The sequence below is a fragment of the Penicillium crustosum genome, assembly GCF_028827405.1.
Source record: "Penicillium crustosum strain IBT 35664 chromosome Unknown utg000004l_segment0_segment0, whole genome shotgun sequence".
Classification (NCBI taxonomy): domain Eukaryota; kingdom Fungi; phylum Ascomycota; class Eurotiomycetes; order Eurotiales; family Aspergillaceae; genus Penicillium; species Penicillium crustosum.
The window spans coordinates 1,270,490-1,286,465 of record NW_026623125.1 but is presented as its reverse complement, the minus strand read 5'-3'; the positions used below and the strand labels follow the sequence as shown (position 1 = coordinate 1,286,465).

The window sequence follows — 15,976 nt, the reverse complement described above, 5'->3', positions numbered from 1 at the left end:
TCTAAACTCTCCGGTATCTACCAATGTGGTGAGGCTGATCGGGCTCGATCAATCTTGAAATCCACGATAGTGATGCGCCTGCTCTTGTAGCCAATCACAGCGCACCTTTAACCGCCAGGCTTATGCGGACGATCAGGGGGCCGCGGGGCTAGGCGACGGAGGCAGTTCACGATACTCTGCCATCGCACAAAACATCCGGGTCTCGCTCATAGTCATGAATTTCCATCTCCCAAGGACATCATCGAAACCAAAATGACAAAGTCGAGACATGGCACTGCTCAAACGGTTGTCGCCTGTCGAACGGGCGAGCGGCATGGACCGCAGCGATAGCCCGCTCCTCAAAGAACCAGAGAACCTGTCAGGCCCACGGCTGCTGAACCGCGATGAAATTCCCTCGTGGTATGGCCATAATCAGTACATTCGAACCAGCTATAGGCCAGTGACACCATCAATTTCTCGGTGTCTTAGCAGTTTGCTGTACCTCCACAACGAAACTGTGAATGTTTACTCCCATCTCATCCCTGCCACCATATCTTTGCTGGGCAATGGGCTTCTCTATGCTTATTACTCTACATCTGTCCCGGACGCTACGTGGGTCGATCAGCTTGTTTTTCATATTTACTTGACAACCTCGGTCATTTGTTTTGGTATCTCATCCGCATACCATACTTTCCTTTGCCATTCTACCCGTTACACTGATTTATGGGGTCGGTTGGACTATGTTGCTATTGTATTCCAGATTCTTGGTTCATTTATCTCTGGGATATATATTGGTTTTTACTGTGAACCACATTTGCAAAAGCTTTATTGGTCAATGGTCCGTTCAAGATTCTCGACCCCCTTCTCTCGGCTAGCGAACTAACTTTATGGCGCCCAGATTGGCAGTCTAGGCTTTTTGACTGGATTTGTCGTGGTGCATCCTAAATTACAAAGTCAAAAGTGGAGACTGTTGCGGTTATCAACATTTGTGGCGATGGGACTCTCGGCATTTGCTCCTATCATCCACGCTGCTAGTATCTTCCCTTATGAGCAACTAGATCAACAAGCGGGATTGCGATATTACTATATTGAAGGACTCGTTATCGTGGTCAGAGTCTTGTTTTACGCAGTGCGTTACTTTTCCAGAATGGGCTGACGCAGGATGAAGCTGATTGGTGGCAGACACATTTCCCGGAGTCGCGAAGACCCGGAAGCTTTGACATTTGGGGATCATCTCACCAGCTATTCCACATCTCAGTCGTAATCGGTGCGATAATTCATTTGTATGGGATTTTGGTTGCCTTTCAATGGAATTATGAAAATCAGCGATGTAAGACTGGTTGAGGAGATATGATCTCGGTCTATCAGCTCTGGTATAGCTTGCACGCGCAATCCTCCATGGTTGACAGCGGCCCATTCCGAGTCTTGACACGGCAGACCCATACCCACCTTCTAAATTCGGTAGAAGATCGATCCGCTATAATCGACAGGATATTATGATTATTGTGCATCCAACATAAATGTCTCTTAAATACTAACATAATCACACCGTTGAAACTATATACGTTAGCTTGGTGGAATGCATCTGACAAACCCCGCCCCTTGTCATTTCCACTTGCCACGTTTTTTTTCTCCGAGTCCAAAATCCAAAACCCTCAGAACTATGGCCAAAAAGATTGCTGTTGTGAGTTATCAACATGGAGTTTCTAATACTATATCTAACACTGCCAGGATTCCAATTACTATGCTCTGACCAAAGACTGGGAACCAGAAGACTTTCAGTCGTAAGTTACCCAAATGATGTCCCCGTTTTTCCTTTTAACAGTCTTAGGGAAACTACATCTATCGCGTCGGCAATTGCGAAGGGTCGATTAGAGAATGGTAGACGGTGAGTGAACTAGTAGAAAAATTGCATACACGCGCCGTTACTAATAGTACGACCAGATATCAGGCTCTGAAGGAAGATGACTATTGGTCGGTCGCAACGCTTCAATGTGGGACACTCGAGGCTAATAATCATGTCATACAGGAGTCCTTCCGATGAACAGCAATTCGAGGCTTTTGAGATTGGGTAAGTACCCAGTTTTTTTTTGTTCCTCGTTCGGTCTGGTTGAAGCAACAGCTTATCCGTGCTGTGATATTCAGTCATATCGTGTTTCTCGTATTAGACCATGACCGACCAAACCCTCTACACCACGCGCCTATCGACAAGTCTCCCAAGGTGAGAGAGCGATGCAGACTTTGAATATTTACCCCTTGCTAATAGTAAATTTCAGCACATCCTGGACATTGGGACTGGTAAAGGAACATGGGCTATGTAAGTTCCCACCCATTCTCTTTAATCGAATATTGCTGATATTTACCAAGTGATATGGCAGATATGTATCCATCTGGTAGCTACTCTAATCTTTTTTCTTTTCTCCTATTCTGTCAATCTAACAAAGATCAGCAACTGTCCGTGGCGTCGACATATTCCCCCCTCCTGTGACATATATGCCACCGAACTGCCTACTAGAAGTAGATGATGTCCTCCGTGAATGGACCTGGAGAGACCCATTCGACTTTATCCACATGCGTCTGATGCTGGGAGCATTTACCCCCGAGGGATGGGATCAATTATACAAACAGTGTTACGAGTGAGTCCATCGTCTACACTTTCTCCCTACCTATCAGAACAATTGTATCTAACCATCACGTCATCCAGCGCTCTTACCCCAGGCGGCTGGATCGAACAGATGGAACTAGACGTGCGAGTATATAGCGACGACGGGACTCTACAGGAAGGTGGCACTCTAGCTACATGGGGAGATAATTTCATCGGCTGCTCTGAGCGAGCGGGCCGCTCCCTCCTAACACAGGAGACAATGCACGCCGCAATGGAGAAGGCCGGGTTTGTTGACATCCAGGAGAAGCTATACAAGATTCCTTTGGGGCCGTGGCCAAAAGATAAGGTTCTCAAGGAGGCTGGACAGCTTCAATACGCCCACTGGGTTACTGCGTTAGAGGGCTGGGCTATGTGGCTGCTCACTAAGTTTGGTGCGCCCACTCCTTGGACCTAGGATGAGGTCCAGGTTTATTTGTCGAAGGTTCGGGCTGAGTTGAGAAACCCCCGTACACATGCTTATGAATATGCGTGAGTTGTTATGAGTACCCTGAGAGGTTATATTTGCTGATCGCCTTTAGTCGCCGTGTCTGGGCTAGGAAGCCTACGACGGAGGAAGAAATGGCTAAATCGCTGATTAAGACCGAGACTGAGTTATAAATCAGCCATGCGGTGTTGAATTGGAATAGTGGACATCCCTACATTTTTGGGTATGCCTTTTGTTATAGCAAGTTTATATTTCAGAGGATGATTTATTTGCTGTCTGCTTTTGAGTCCCGTTAGGCATGTTCGCCTCGGGCTACGACATGATTTTATAGGCATATAGTGGCAGGATCATGATTATGTTGCGATTTATGAATCAATTTGTTAAACTTCAGTACCCGATGTTTCCTTCACAATCATTCGAGCAGCTTTCTCAAACTCGCCTTCTACAATCAAGTTTTTCAACCCCGATTGTTCGATCTACAGTTGGAGTTAGCCCACAGTGTCACAAATCGTCAAGTTTACTAACCAACTTCAGTCCTTTTTCGGAATTAGTGCCCTGCAACCGAACCACAACGGGACATTTGAAACCACCCATCTCAGCAGCAGCGGCAATAATCGCCTCGGCAATCATATCACATCGCACGATCCCTATCACTGATCAGCTATTTTACTTCCCTTTGTTTGGGTGTATACTCACCACCATAAATATTAATCAAGATTCCCTTAACCCTCTCGTCCCTCTGCAAAATCTCAAAAGCCTTCCCCAAAGCCTCCTTGGTCGCCGCACCCCCAACATCCAAAAAGTTGGCACATTTTCCTCCATACAAACTAATAAGATCATTAGTCGCCATCGCCAACCCAGCGCCATTAACAATATTTCCAATATTCCCATCAAGTCGCACATAAGAAAGCCCTAATTCTGCCAACTGATCCTCCTCCTCCTTTTCCGGCGATCGTTCCTCCAACGAAAAAATCCCCTTCTGTCTATACCGTGCCGAGTTATCAAATTCGAACTTCGCATCCACACAAATAAACTCTCCCTCCTCCGTGCGCACCAGCGGATTCAACTCAAGCAGCGTCGCATCTTTCTCCTTGAACAATTTCACCATCTGCACCACGATCCGGTGTATATCCTTCATCTCAGTATCCGAGAATCCGAGTTCGGCTTGGATATACGCGTCTATCTCGTCGGTGATACCGGTCGAAAGTTTGAACCAAAGTTTGTGCATTTTGTCTACGTTCGATTCGATGTTGGTTCCGCCCGACGAGGAGATCAGTAGTACTGGTGAGTTGTGCTGTCGGTCGAATGTCATTGCGAAGTAGAATTCCTGTGCGATGGATACGGCTTTGTAGATGTAGAGATTGTCGACGCGGAGTCCATCCTTTGGGGTTTGCGCTGTTGTTAAGTAGTACCCGAGCATGTTGGTGGCATCTTTGAAGGCTTCGCTTGGTCTGGGTGTGTTAGATTTGGGGTTTCCCTGAGTTAGGGATTTAGATTTTTGGACAGGAACTCACGAGCTGGCCAGTCTGACACCACTCTTCCCGTCACTGTTAAATTTCCCTTTGCCACGGCCACCCGCGAGTACTTGGGCTTTTATCATTGATGGTGCATCTGGTGCGGTATTAGTTTCGGTAGAAACGGAGGTTAGAGAGGATGGCGTGGACTTACTTATCACGGAAACAACTTCCTTGGCTTGCTCTGGGGTTGCGACTAGGAATCCCGGTGGAACTGGCAGTTTGAACTGGGTTGTATTAGCATTGATGGTGCCGTGCATGAACAGATATCTCACGTCTTTCAGTAGTTTGTGCGAGTGGTGTTCAAGCAGATTTAACCGCCGTACTTGCGCACTGATGGGCGCATGATGCTGCACGATAGTTAGTATATTATTCAAGATCACCACAGGATTCTACAAACCCGTTGGCAGGTGCGCGTGATGGAACGCCAGGTAATCATCGTGGGTTATATATATATTTCATGTTAGGATGTCAAATCTGAACGACAGTCTGAGGTTAGATTCATAGCTGTTGGTTTGGGGGATGACATCAATATGTTTTGGTTCCTTGGGTTGAGTTTCCGAAAGTTTATTTGATATGAGCATTTCTCGACCTCGTGATGATTTGTGGAGTAAATTTTTAGTGGAAATACGACATCTTGTGCCGAATTAAAATAAGGCTACGAACACTATTATATGATTGGTTTGATTCATTGAGTTCTTGACTGATATGGGTCGAGGTCGAAGGCGAACGCAAGAACGATGACATGGCCAAGGGTGGACAACATATACTAGACAATAGGAAGAGAAATTAATACAGTGCGAGTGTACTCATAGAGAAAAGACTGTATGTATTGAGTTGGACAGAGAGAGGAGAGAGAAAGGGGGAGAGAGAGCAGGTGTACTATCTACTATGGGTTCTATCACATGGTGATGCCTCAGGCATCCAACATCCCCCTCATAGAATCCTGCATAGTCCCTCTATCAAAGTCTCCAATTCCGGCGTACATAGTAAAACTCTGCAAATTCCTGTGGATTTTAGCATATGCCAATTAGCTCAGTAAAAACCTCGAATTGGTCTTTTGCCAGAGCCTTAGTAAACCCGTCTGCGGCATTTCTCTTAGTGTCCACACGATGAATCTCAACGTGTCCTTGTGCCATTGCATCCTTGACAAAGAAGTAACGTAAATTGAGCCATCTGTTCGCCGATTTTCCTCCTTTCTTCGAGATCAGCAATTGAGAATTGATGTTATCAATATAGATCTCCGTCGGACGCTGCTCCGGAAGTATGAATGAATATACAATTTTGCTCAACCACATTGCGTCTCGGTAAGGTTGATCCAGTGCACACTATTCTGTAACTGTCGTCGAATTAGCCGTAATTGTCTGCTTCTTCGTAGACCATATAACTGGTGATCCGGCGAGGTACCAGACATATCCTTCTGTCGATTTACTATCCTCCCAGTCCGTATATAAAGCATCTGTATATACGTAAAAGCGAAGCTCGTCAGTTCGACCCAGTACAATTCCGATATCCGGTCGTCTCCTTAGATATTTCACCATATGTTACATTGCGTCGAAGTCAGTAAGAGTGGGGTTTGCCAGTCGGTATTGTAAACGTATCACTGCGAATCGTATATCTGGTCGGGTTTTGACTGCCAGCCAGTTTAATATACCCACGATAGATTGATATTGATCAAATACTTCGTTATCCAGTACGTTAGTTGCGTCAGCTGGTGTTTCTCTCTATACTACTAGTAATAGTATATCCTTCCAGCCAGAGGCTTAAGCTGTCTATAGTATCTTCTATACGTAGGCCTTCTATAATATAGTGATCGTACGTCTGTTATAATCCCTATATAGCGCGCAGTTCAGATACTGCTTCGGTTCACTAAGATCCTTCAGATCGTAGTATTAACGGAGCTCGTTAACGACGTTCTCAATCTCTTTATCAGTAGGCGCTATAATAATAAAGTCATCTATATAGATTATTATGATAGTCAACCCTATACCTTTGCCTTTGATATAAACGCAGGGATTATCGTCTAGCGGACGAAAGCTAATCTAACGTAGTTTACAGTCTATCTCTTCGTTCTATAGGAAAGCAGAGTCACGTAACCCGAAGAGCGCTTAATTGAGTATATATACCTATTAGTTCTTATCTCCTTATATATCTGTATACTCAAAACCTATAGGTTGTCTTATATAGACTGTCTCTATATATTCTCGCGATACGTTAAGATATACGGCGGTAAAGTCAACCTATCTCTATTTCAGACTATATACTGCAATTAGTATGAAAACGATCTTAATTATATACTCGGCGACGATAGGAGTATATATTTCCCCGTCGTTCTTATCTTAGAAATTTCTATATACGACCTATCGTACTTTAAATTTATAGACTTCGTCTCTGGTATTAGACTTGATAGTAAATCGCTATTAACCTAGTAGTATCTTAGCCTTTAGTAGCTTAAGAATCAGACTCTATATATCTTTAGCCACGAGATTATCTAGTTGTCTCTGTATAGCGTCTAGCTATTGAGGCCAGAAAGGGCTCTTCTATACTTATTTATACGTAGATAGCAGGTCAACGTCCTTTATATATAGGGGCTTCCTATTGTAGAGAAATAGCTCGTTAATATTAATCTTTAATATAGATATATCAGCTATCGCAGATAGACCTTGCCAACTCCCATGGGACTAGAAAAATTTTGGTCCCATATCCTGGTCCCATCACTCCCATGGGACTAGCCAAAATTTTGGTCCCATTACCATAGTGGTCCCATGGGAGTCCCATGGGAGTGATGGGACTCCCATATGGTCCCATGGCATACATATTTTTGCCAAGCATTTCCTATTTTGGTTGCACAAAAATGCTAACTCAGCAGATAAAATACTGTTTTTTACAGGTGTATCAACATTCTCACTTCAAGTTTGTAGCAATCTAACTTTTTTATATGGCATACTATTAAAAATAGAAGATGAATATCTCAGCCATATATTTAAATATTATATTCAAGCAAAATTAAGCTCAAATATGTAAAATTAGGTGTAGGAGATCAAGAAGAAGTTGTTGACTTAGTATCATAGTCAGTCAGTAGAGATATATATATTCACATACATGCTATACTCTCCAGTTTCAACTAAGCTCTACATATATTAAAAATTATACCAAAATATAATAAATCCTTTTTTTTTACAGCATTAGATACTATAGATAGGTCTTTATTTCATCCTTTTATTTCAAAACTACTCTTAATATCATATTATTGGTATAGAAATCAATGTCTGGACTGCGACATCGCCTATAGACGGGCGGGTGGGCACTGCCTACGGGCCTTAAGGCCTTTTTAGTAACTAAGTAGAATTCCTTAACCTCGTGACCTACATTATTTATATATTTTTTCTTTATATTTTTAAGTAATTTAATTATATGTATATAGTAGTAGCATTAGTATATAGTAGGTTTAGAAGTATAATGATTTGATACTACTGCCAATTTTCTGACCGAGGTCAGAAAAATAAGCTTTAGAAGCCTTTATACAATAACTTGATACGACTATCAATTTTCTGACCGAGGTTAGAAAAATAGCAGTAGAAGATATAATAATTTGATACGACTGTCAGTTTTTTGACTGGGGTCAGAAAATTGAGCTTTAGAAGCCTTTATATAAGAAATTCCATCAAAATACTAGGGGATCGGGTTAACCCTCAAAACTGACTATACCCCTAACTTAATAGGACTCCTATAGGACTCCCACGGGACTCCCGCGGGACTCCTATAGGACACCCGTGGGACCCCCACTATTATAAAGCTTACTTAACCAATCGGGGAGCTGTAAATAGAAGGTCTTACTATCTTATAATCTATCTTCGCGCTAGTTATTACTCGGCCTACTATAGAGTACTCAAGATATAGAGGATAGATACGATCGTTAATCAGAAGATTTTTGAGAGGTAAGTCAAGATTATTCTATCCTTATTATACTCCTAAGTCCCTCCCCTCTTTACCCTAGTCCTCTACAATATAATAATTATTGGAATATTATGTCTCAATACGATCTTTATACTGAGGCTAGCCCTTCGTCCCAGATTGCCTCCTCGCAAATTGGGATACCTCCACCATCTTCACTCTATAATCTTAATTTAATAGATGAACCCCTTATACCAGACCATTCGATTAGCTAGCAGCCGATTTATAGCGTACTACTATCCTCAGTCGTTTAGTCCGAAATTGAATCAACACCTCTTCCACCTAGTCTTCGTCGAATCGGTCTACGAAATTAAAAGTTCTGGGTTCTCTGGACTATAGAGAATAAGGCAGAGTTTATTAAATAGTAGAGGAATATAACTAGTGCTCATCTATACCCTCTACTCTATAAAGTAAACTTCGAAGCACGATATACATCTTCTGCTTAGGATCAGTTTGACTAGGTAGCATACTATCAAACTAGAAAACCAATAGCACTCTGTCGGAGATATAGAAAGGTGCTATCGTACCTATTATCAACCTTAAATAGGTCGAAATCCCTAACTACGCACTTAAGTAGCCGTGTATATAAAACTAGCGCACAAAAGGACTCAACCCAACAGGATATATAACAATCGTTTGAACTTTCGGTAAGACTAGGGTCTTATAAATAATCTATCTAAGGCTAACTTCTATATTATTCTTAGTCAAACCGTATATCTACTCGAAAGTGTGAAGGGCTGAAGCTTTATTGATTCAATTAGGCTAGGCCAACATGCTGTTTACATCAATCTTAGAGAAAAGGTAACTATCTACTGGCGATGGGGGTTTATGTATGTTATGGGCACGTGCCTCACGTGATCCAAGCCGGGCTCTGGCCCGTTACAGTACCCCCCTTTAGATTGATCCTCACAATAGGCACGATGATGTCGCCGTCGGCGTTGAAACGGTGCCGAGAGGGCCTCGGAACGGGCCCGTATCGTCGTTCGTAGTCATCAAGTGCTGAGCAGCTCTCAACCAGATCCAACCTCTCCCATGTCGTTTCTGCATATCCCACCCATTTCACCAGAACCTCAGTCTGTATTCCCCTACCAACTCGTTTCTCCCGTGTCGACAATATTTCTTCAACTTCGTACTCCAGCTCGCCATCGACTAGAACTGGGGGTGGCTGCGAATCGTCCACGATTTGTGACGGAAACGGGTCCGTTGCGGCAGGTCGAATCAACTCTACGTGGAAGACTGGGTGTATGCCAGAAGGCACATTGAGGCGCACAGTGTGGGACGTAGGCACCTCTTCAACTTGGTATTGTGCATGAATCCAGTCTAGTTTCTTCGACGGGCGCTGAGAGCGCACGTTTCGTAGGTTCAACCATACCCGATCTCCTACATGGTAGGTAGGTGCTGCTTGCCGAGATCGGTTTGCATGTTCCTGCTGCTTCTCCTGCGCTACTGCAATCGCTGACTGTGCCCAATCGGTGGCTTCTCGTAGTCGATTCACGAACGTTTCGCCAGCGCGTGCGGGCTGAGTCATCATTGTTCCGAGAGCGTTCGTACTACTGTCTTCGATTCCTAGGGGGTCGATATGATACCCATGGGTAAAGAAGAACGGGGATAAACCTGTTGAGGAGGCGTCTCGGTTGTTAATCGCGATGGCTACTATTGGTAGTAGCCCCATCCAGTCGTCCTGAGCGTAGGCAATGAACGTTCGCATGATCCGTTCGACCTCTTGGTTCGCTCGCTCTGTTGCTCCATCTGATTGGGGGTGGAAGGCGGTAGATAATCGTCGCTGAATCGATAGTTTCTCGCAGACGATTCGCCAGAACCCACCTACGAATTGCGAGCCTCGGTCGCTCGTGATCGTTAGCGGGAGTCCGTGGTGCATATAGAAATGCGTTAAGAAGACTTCCGCCACCCGTCCTGCCGTGATTTCTGTCATACCAATTAAGATGACCCCTTTTGTCAACCTATCCGTTATAACCAATAGATTCGTGGCTCCGTTTTCCTTCGACGGGGGTAGGTCTGTGATGAAATCCATTGCTATTTCGGCCCAGATTCGTTGGGGAATCGGTAACGGTTTTAACAACCCGTGTTTCGTATCGCGCCAGACTGTGCTCCTTCCACATACCGTACAGTTTCGTAGGAATCGTCGTACATCTTTGGCTGCGCCGGGCCAGAAGAACCGTCGAGATAGTATCGAGTATGTGGCATCTCGTCCTGGGTGCCCGGTGATATGAGAATCGTGAATCTTCTGGATGATCCCTGTGCGTAATGGCTCGCTGTCTGGGATCCATAATCGCTGGCGGAAACATAGTAGCCCTCGTTCATCGAGGTGACATTCCGATAGGCTAGTCTTCACGCCCGTTTCGGCGGCGATTCGGCGGTCTCCCTGCTGTAGAGCTTGGGAGTATAGCTGATATGTGCCATCTGTCGCCCTGCCCTTCTTCCATTCCTCCTGTAACTCGGGTTCTTCAAAGAGGGAAACTGGGGTATTGAAGTCTAATCGCGCTTCTTCCTCTGAGGCATCGGTGACTGCTTGTCTTGGTCTGCTCAGTCGAACCGAGACCTTTTCGAAGAGGGTTCGGAACCGATTCGATAGTCGTTCGTCAGTAGCGTCCTGTGGCATATCTTGGCCCCGTCGTGAGAGTGCATCGGGAAGCACTGCGAGCTTCCCAGGCCGATAGTGTAACGTGAAGTCGAATTCTGCCATTAAGCCTGCCCATCTCATCTGCCGTTCACTAAGGTGCTGCGCTTTGTTGAAGTATCGTAGGTTTTTATGGTCTGTTACGATAGTGAATCGTGGGACCATCTTCAACTCAGGCCTCCATTCCCGTAGTGCGCGTATGATCGCTAGCAACTCCTTGTCGTGGATCTCGTAGTTCGACTCTGCTGGGGTCAATTTCTGCGAGATATAGGCACAGGGGGCCAACTGGCCGTCGTCTTGTCGTTGAGATAGTACAGCTCCCGTAGCCCATCCGGATGCATCGGTTTCTACTACCGTCTCTCTTTCTTCTTCGAAGTGTGCTAGGATTGGGGCGTTAATAAAGAGGTCCTTAAGTTCTGTGAAGGACTGCTGGCAAGCTTCATCCCATTGGAACACCACGTCCTTCTTCGTGAGCCGGGTCAACGGTGCCGATAAGGCAGCGAATCGGGGTATAAACGATCTATAGAAGTTGGCGAATCCGAGGAATCCGCGCACATCGCGTACTGATTTCGGGGCTTCCCACGCACGTATTGCTTCCACTTTCTTCGGGTCCACGTGAATTCCCTCGCCTGCACGGATAATGAATCCAAGGTATTTAACAGAGCTCTGTTCGAACTCCGACTTTCCAATGTCGCATTGCAACCCCGCGTCCTTAAGCTTCCGTAGCACTTCGTGTACTTTTCGGCGGTGATCCTCTATCGAACCGCTAGAGTAAATGATGATGTCGTCGACATACGCTGATACAAAGTCGTCGAGGTACTCTTGTAGGGTTTGGTTGATGAACCGTTGGAATGTCGCTGGCGCTCCGGTGAGGCCAAAAGGCGTAACATTCCACTCAAAGAGGCCGTATCGGGTACGAAACGCTGTCTTCCATTCCTCTCCTGGTGCTACCCGTACTTTGTGAAACGCTGCGATGATATCCAGTTTCGTAAACCACTTCGCTTTCGCCATATTCCGTAGGGTTTCTCGGATAAGGGGTAGTGGATAGCGATCTTTTACGCTTAGGTCGTTTAACCCCCTATAATCGACACAGAATCGAACTCCCCCGCCCGGTTTCCTCACTAGGAGTACTGGGGCGGCTGCGGGTGACTTGCTAACACGGATGAAGTTCTTATCCAGTAGATCTGTCAACGTTTTTCGTAGGTATAAAAGCTCCTCTTTATTCATTCCGTATAGTGGACCGTAAGGCGGGTGTTCTTCGTTACCATTTCGGTCGCGATTCAGTGGTATCTTATGGTCGATTCCAGGTCGATGTGGTGGTAGCTTATCAGCTAACTGTTGGCTAAAGACATCCAGCCATTGCCAGTACCGTTTCGGTAGCTTTTCCTTCAAATCGACATGCTTCTTAGGTCGTAGTGCTTTGTCGATATCGTCTAGCGTGACTTTCCCAATCTGTAGGCGATCCGGTCGAGGGGTGCTATCGAATAGCTGCCGAATCGACTTGGCTGAAGCGCGGTTAACACGTAGTGCTTTTGTACCGACCGGTCCGATGGTCCTATTCTTTCGATTCCAGCATCTGGTTTTCTCTCTGGTTTTAGAGAAAATGTCCATATATCCTTTGTTCGGCGAGTATATTCCATCGACGTCCTTGATCCACGGGAGGCCAAGAATGATTTCGTCTATCTGGTCCTCAATGATATACGCAAAGATCGTACCGTTCTGGTGGCCGTGGATATCCGCATTGAAATACGTGACGTGGGTGATTCGGCCCTGATTCGCTACCACTCCGTCTAGCTGTCGGGGACGAATCTGTATGCGCGGAAGGTCGAGAGATTTAGCGAGTGCTCCATTTACTGTTGCGTAGCTTAGACAGCCATGATCGACTAGTGCTTCTGCAAACTGGATTCCATTCACTCTAACGTCAACTAGGAACGGTGGTTCCTCGCTTCTGTCTAGTTTCTCGACCCCCTTTCGCTCCTGCTCGCGGCTAAGAACAGGAGCTACTCGTTTTCCGACTCACTATTGGTCTGTACGCTCTCTTCTGTCGAACTAGGTTCGGTATCTTCCTCGACTACTGCTCGCGATTTCTTGATACGGGCGGTTCGTTTATGTTTCGGCGGCTTTTCGCTACTGTCGCGATCCTCCTTCCTTTTCGGCTTGCTTGCCGCCACGCGGTTTTTCTGCTCTGGGCGTCTTGCTGGTAAGAGCGGGCACTCCGAAATCCAGCAGCCGGGCTTTCCACAACGTAGGCAGCGGCCTTCTTCCCGGCGGCTGCTTATCTCTTCTTCACTAACCCATTGTGCTCTCTTTGGTCGTTCGTGGCGTTCGCGACTGATTCGTCGGTGATTCGCGTGCGGATCGACGCGGTTTACCGATACCGTCGGGGTCCAATCCATTTCATCTACAGATTTCGTAGAGCGGCGAGTGGGCGGTTTACTTATGTTCAACGCGTCCATATCTGTGCTAATTTCGTGAAGACGGGAGATTAAGCCTTGGAAGGTGGCGGGTATACCACGATTCATCAGCGAATTGCTCATAGTTCGATTTAGGGAACCGAGCAAGATCTGTCGCTTAGCTTCGTCGGGCCATTCTAGTGCTCCAGCGTCGGCGAACTCCTTTTCTAGCCGTGGTAGGAATTTCGAGAAAGCCATACCTTCAGATTGATTGATCTGGTGAAGGCGTCGGGCAGCCCGTGCTTGTGCGTTTGGGTCACCATAGATCTTTTCTAGGTAATCTAGGAGCTCTTCCGGGGTGCCGTCGTTTCGTCGGTGTTTCACATACGTCCCGGTGTTCTTCCAGGCGAGCTTCTCTAGCCGGGAGAATACGTACATAAATTGTTCGTGTGTGGCACCAATAGCTTCGCCATCGACTGCCAGTTTGTTTTCCATCGTGATGCGCCATGTAGGCCAGTCATTTACACTTCCCGCGAATAACACTGGGTCGGGGAGTCTCGCTCTTGGTCGGCGGTAGGGCTCTCCGATACTCGACGGTGTTTCGGTGGCGGTTCGTACTTGTTCCGTGACCGTTTCGCTAGTGATCTCATCGGTTTGATTGCTGATGCCTTGTTGTGCTATCATCTCTTCGAGGCGGCGGATTCGCTCTCCTTGTGCGGCGGAGAGTCGTTCCTGGGTTGCCGCGTGCTGCTCTTGTGCAGTCACCATCCGCTGTTGGGAGGTAGTGAACTGCTCCATTGCTTCGCCATGGGCTTGTTGATTCCTCATCATCTGTTGCATTATAGCTTCCACCCACTGTGGGGGTGTACTCTGCTGAGCCTGAGGTTCCATGGTTACTGGTATTCTGTTGGTGCTTCGTCGCTGAATCGGGGGTGATTCAGGGGTAATTCTTCTGCTATGCCTAGGGATTGTCGCTTCTAGGGCTTTTCCGTTGGGGTCCGATGGTTTAACGATAAGAATCGGAAGATTGATGTATGTGAAGGGCTGAAGCTTTATTGATTCAATTAGGCTAGGCCAACATGCTGTTTACATCAATCTTAGAGAAAAGGTAACTATCTACTGGCGATGGGGGTTTATGTATGTTATGGGCACGTGCCTCACGTGATCCAAGCCGGGCTCTGGCCCGTTACAGAAAGGCCTTTAATCTACAAAGATTTGAGAGAGTCTAGGTAAAATTTATCGCAAACTCTCGCCTTCTATTTCAAATCCTCCGGTACTAAGAATTCTAAGATCTTATAGTAGAGGTATAGCTTTTACTATAACCTTTAAGCCTTCTTTTACTGAAAACTGCGCGGCGTCGACTCTAATCGATTGTCTAGGCAGAACAGTAAAAGCTACTCTCCTACCTCCCCACTGGGGCAAAGCTCTCGATTGCTCTTAACTGCTGGACCTTACTATTCTAATAAGCGTTTATAGCGATCATAGGGTATTTTGTGGATATCGATTGGGTATATTATAAGATACTTCTAGGCTTTATGCCGGTTTATGGCCAGTATACCGGCGTTTACTTAGCAGAGGTTCTTCTCGGTATTCTTTCTGACTATAGGATCGTTAATAGGGTGATTGCAATTACTACTAATAATGCGTTAAATAACAAAACTATAGTTGAAAGTCTTTATAAATCGATCCGACAGATAGATCTCCCGGATTCTACTGAGATTATACGGGTTCTATACCTTGCCTATATGATTTAGCTGAGTCTAAAAGATCTTCTTAGCTTGATAAAGGCCAATCTAAAGAATGATAAAACCGCGACCGTATGGTTAGAAGAAAATGGGAGTATCCTTCAGTAAGCAAAGCTATAGAAGGGAATTATTTATATACTTGTAAAGGTATATATCTAACCTCTATAAAGGTATCTTATATTAATTATGATTATAGGTTCGCGCTTTTGCTGTATTCATCAATGCTAGCCTATAGCGATGGGAGGCCTTTCTGAATCTCCAGAGCGACGGAATAAAGCTAGCTCTAATCTAAGATATCCGTACTCGGTAGAATTCTATATATCTTATGCTCCAGCGTACTAAGCGCCTTCAGACAATATTCCAGCGGTATTGTATAGAGTACTAGCGCCCTAAGTTCTACATTAGTAAAGGGGAGTAGCGCCAAATCGATTACCTACTCTGTATCACAAAGCCTTTCTATAAGTGGACGGTCGGTCTATTAAAGATTAAGACAATAACCATTCACAATGTTTTTATAGTATATAACCGGCTATTTATACATTTTGAACAATCCTAGGCCCGACTTCGTCGTAAGAAGGTACCCTAGAAGAAGGCTATGCTAGCGGCTCTTAAAGCTGGAAGGGAAAAGCTTTCGGTATACTACCAATTAACAGAGGAAGCCTAT

General features: G+C 45.5%; 2 protein-coding genes across 2 annotated transcripts; one reads left to right on the top strand and one right to left on the bottom strand.

Moving 5' to 3' along the window:
- Positions 1–268: 268 nt before the first annotated feature.
- On the top strand, positions 269–3,241 carry N7487_009542 (uncharacterized protein; the record flags this gene model as incomplete). Its single annotated transcript, XM_056877272.1, is given in 11 exon segments — positions 269–817; positions 878–1,108; positions 1,126–1,309; positions 1,739–1,763; positions 1,811–1,867; positions 2,009–2,050; positions 2,125–2,200; positions 2,256–2,296; positions 2,424–2,615; positions 2,684–3,010; positions 3,163–3,241. 11 exon segments carry the CDS (start codon positions 269–271, stop codon positions 3,239–3,241), a joined length of 1,803 nt encoding a protein of 600 aa, XP_056725852.1.
- A 207-nt stretch (positions 3,242–3,448) lies between these two features.
- Positions 3,449–5,021, bottom strand: N7487_009541 (succinate--CoA ligase subunit beta; the record flags this gene model as incomplete). The annotated part of the gene is made up of 6 exons (XM_056877271.1): positions 3,449–3,544; positions 3,594–3,715; positions 3,765–4,519; positions 4,583–4,679; positions 4,737–4,932; positions 4,983–5,021. The coding sequence occupies 6 exons, from the start codon at positions 5,019–5,021 to the stop codon at positions 3,449–3,451; spliced, it is 1,305 nt and encodes a 434-aa protein (XP_056725851.1).
- Between the last annotated feature and the right edge of the window lie 10,955 nt (positions 5,022–15,976).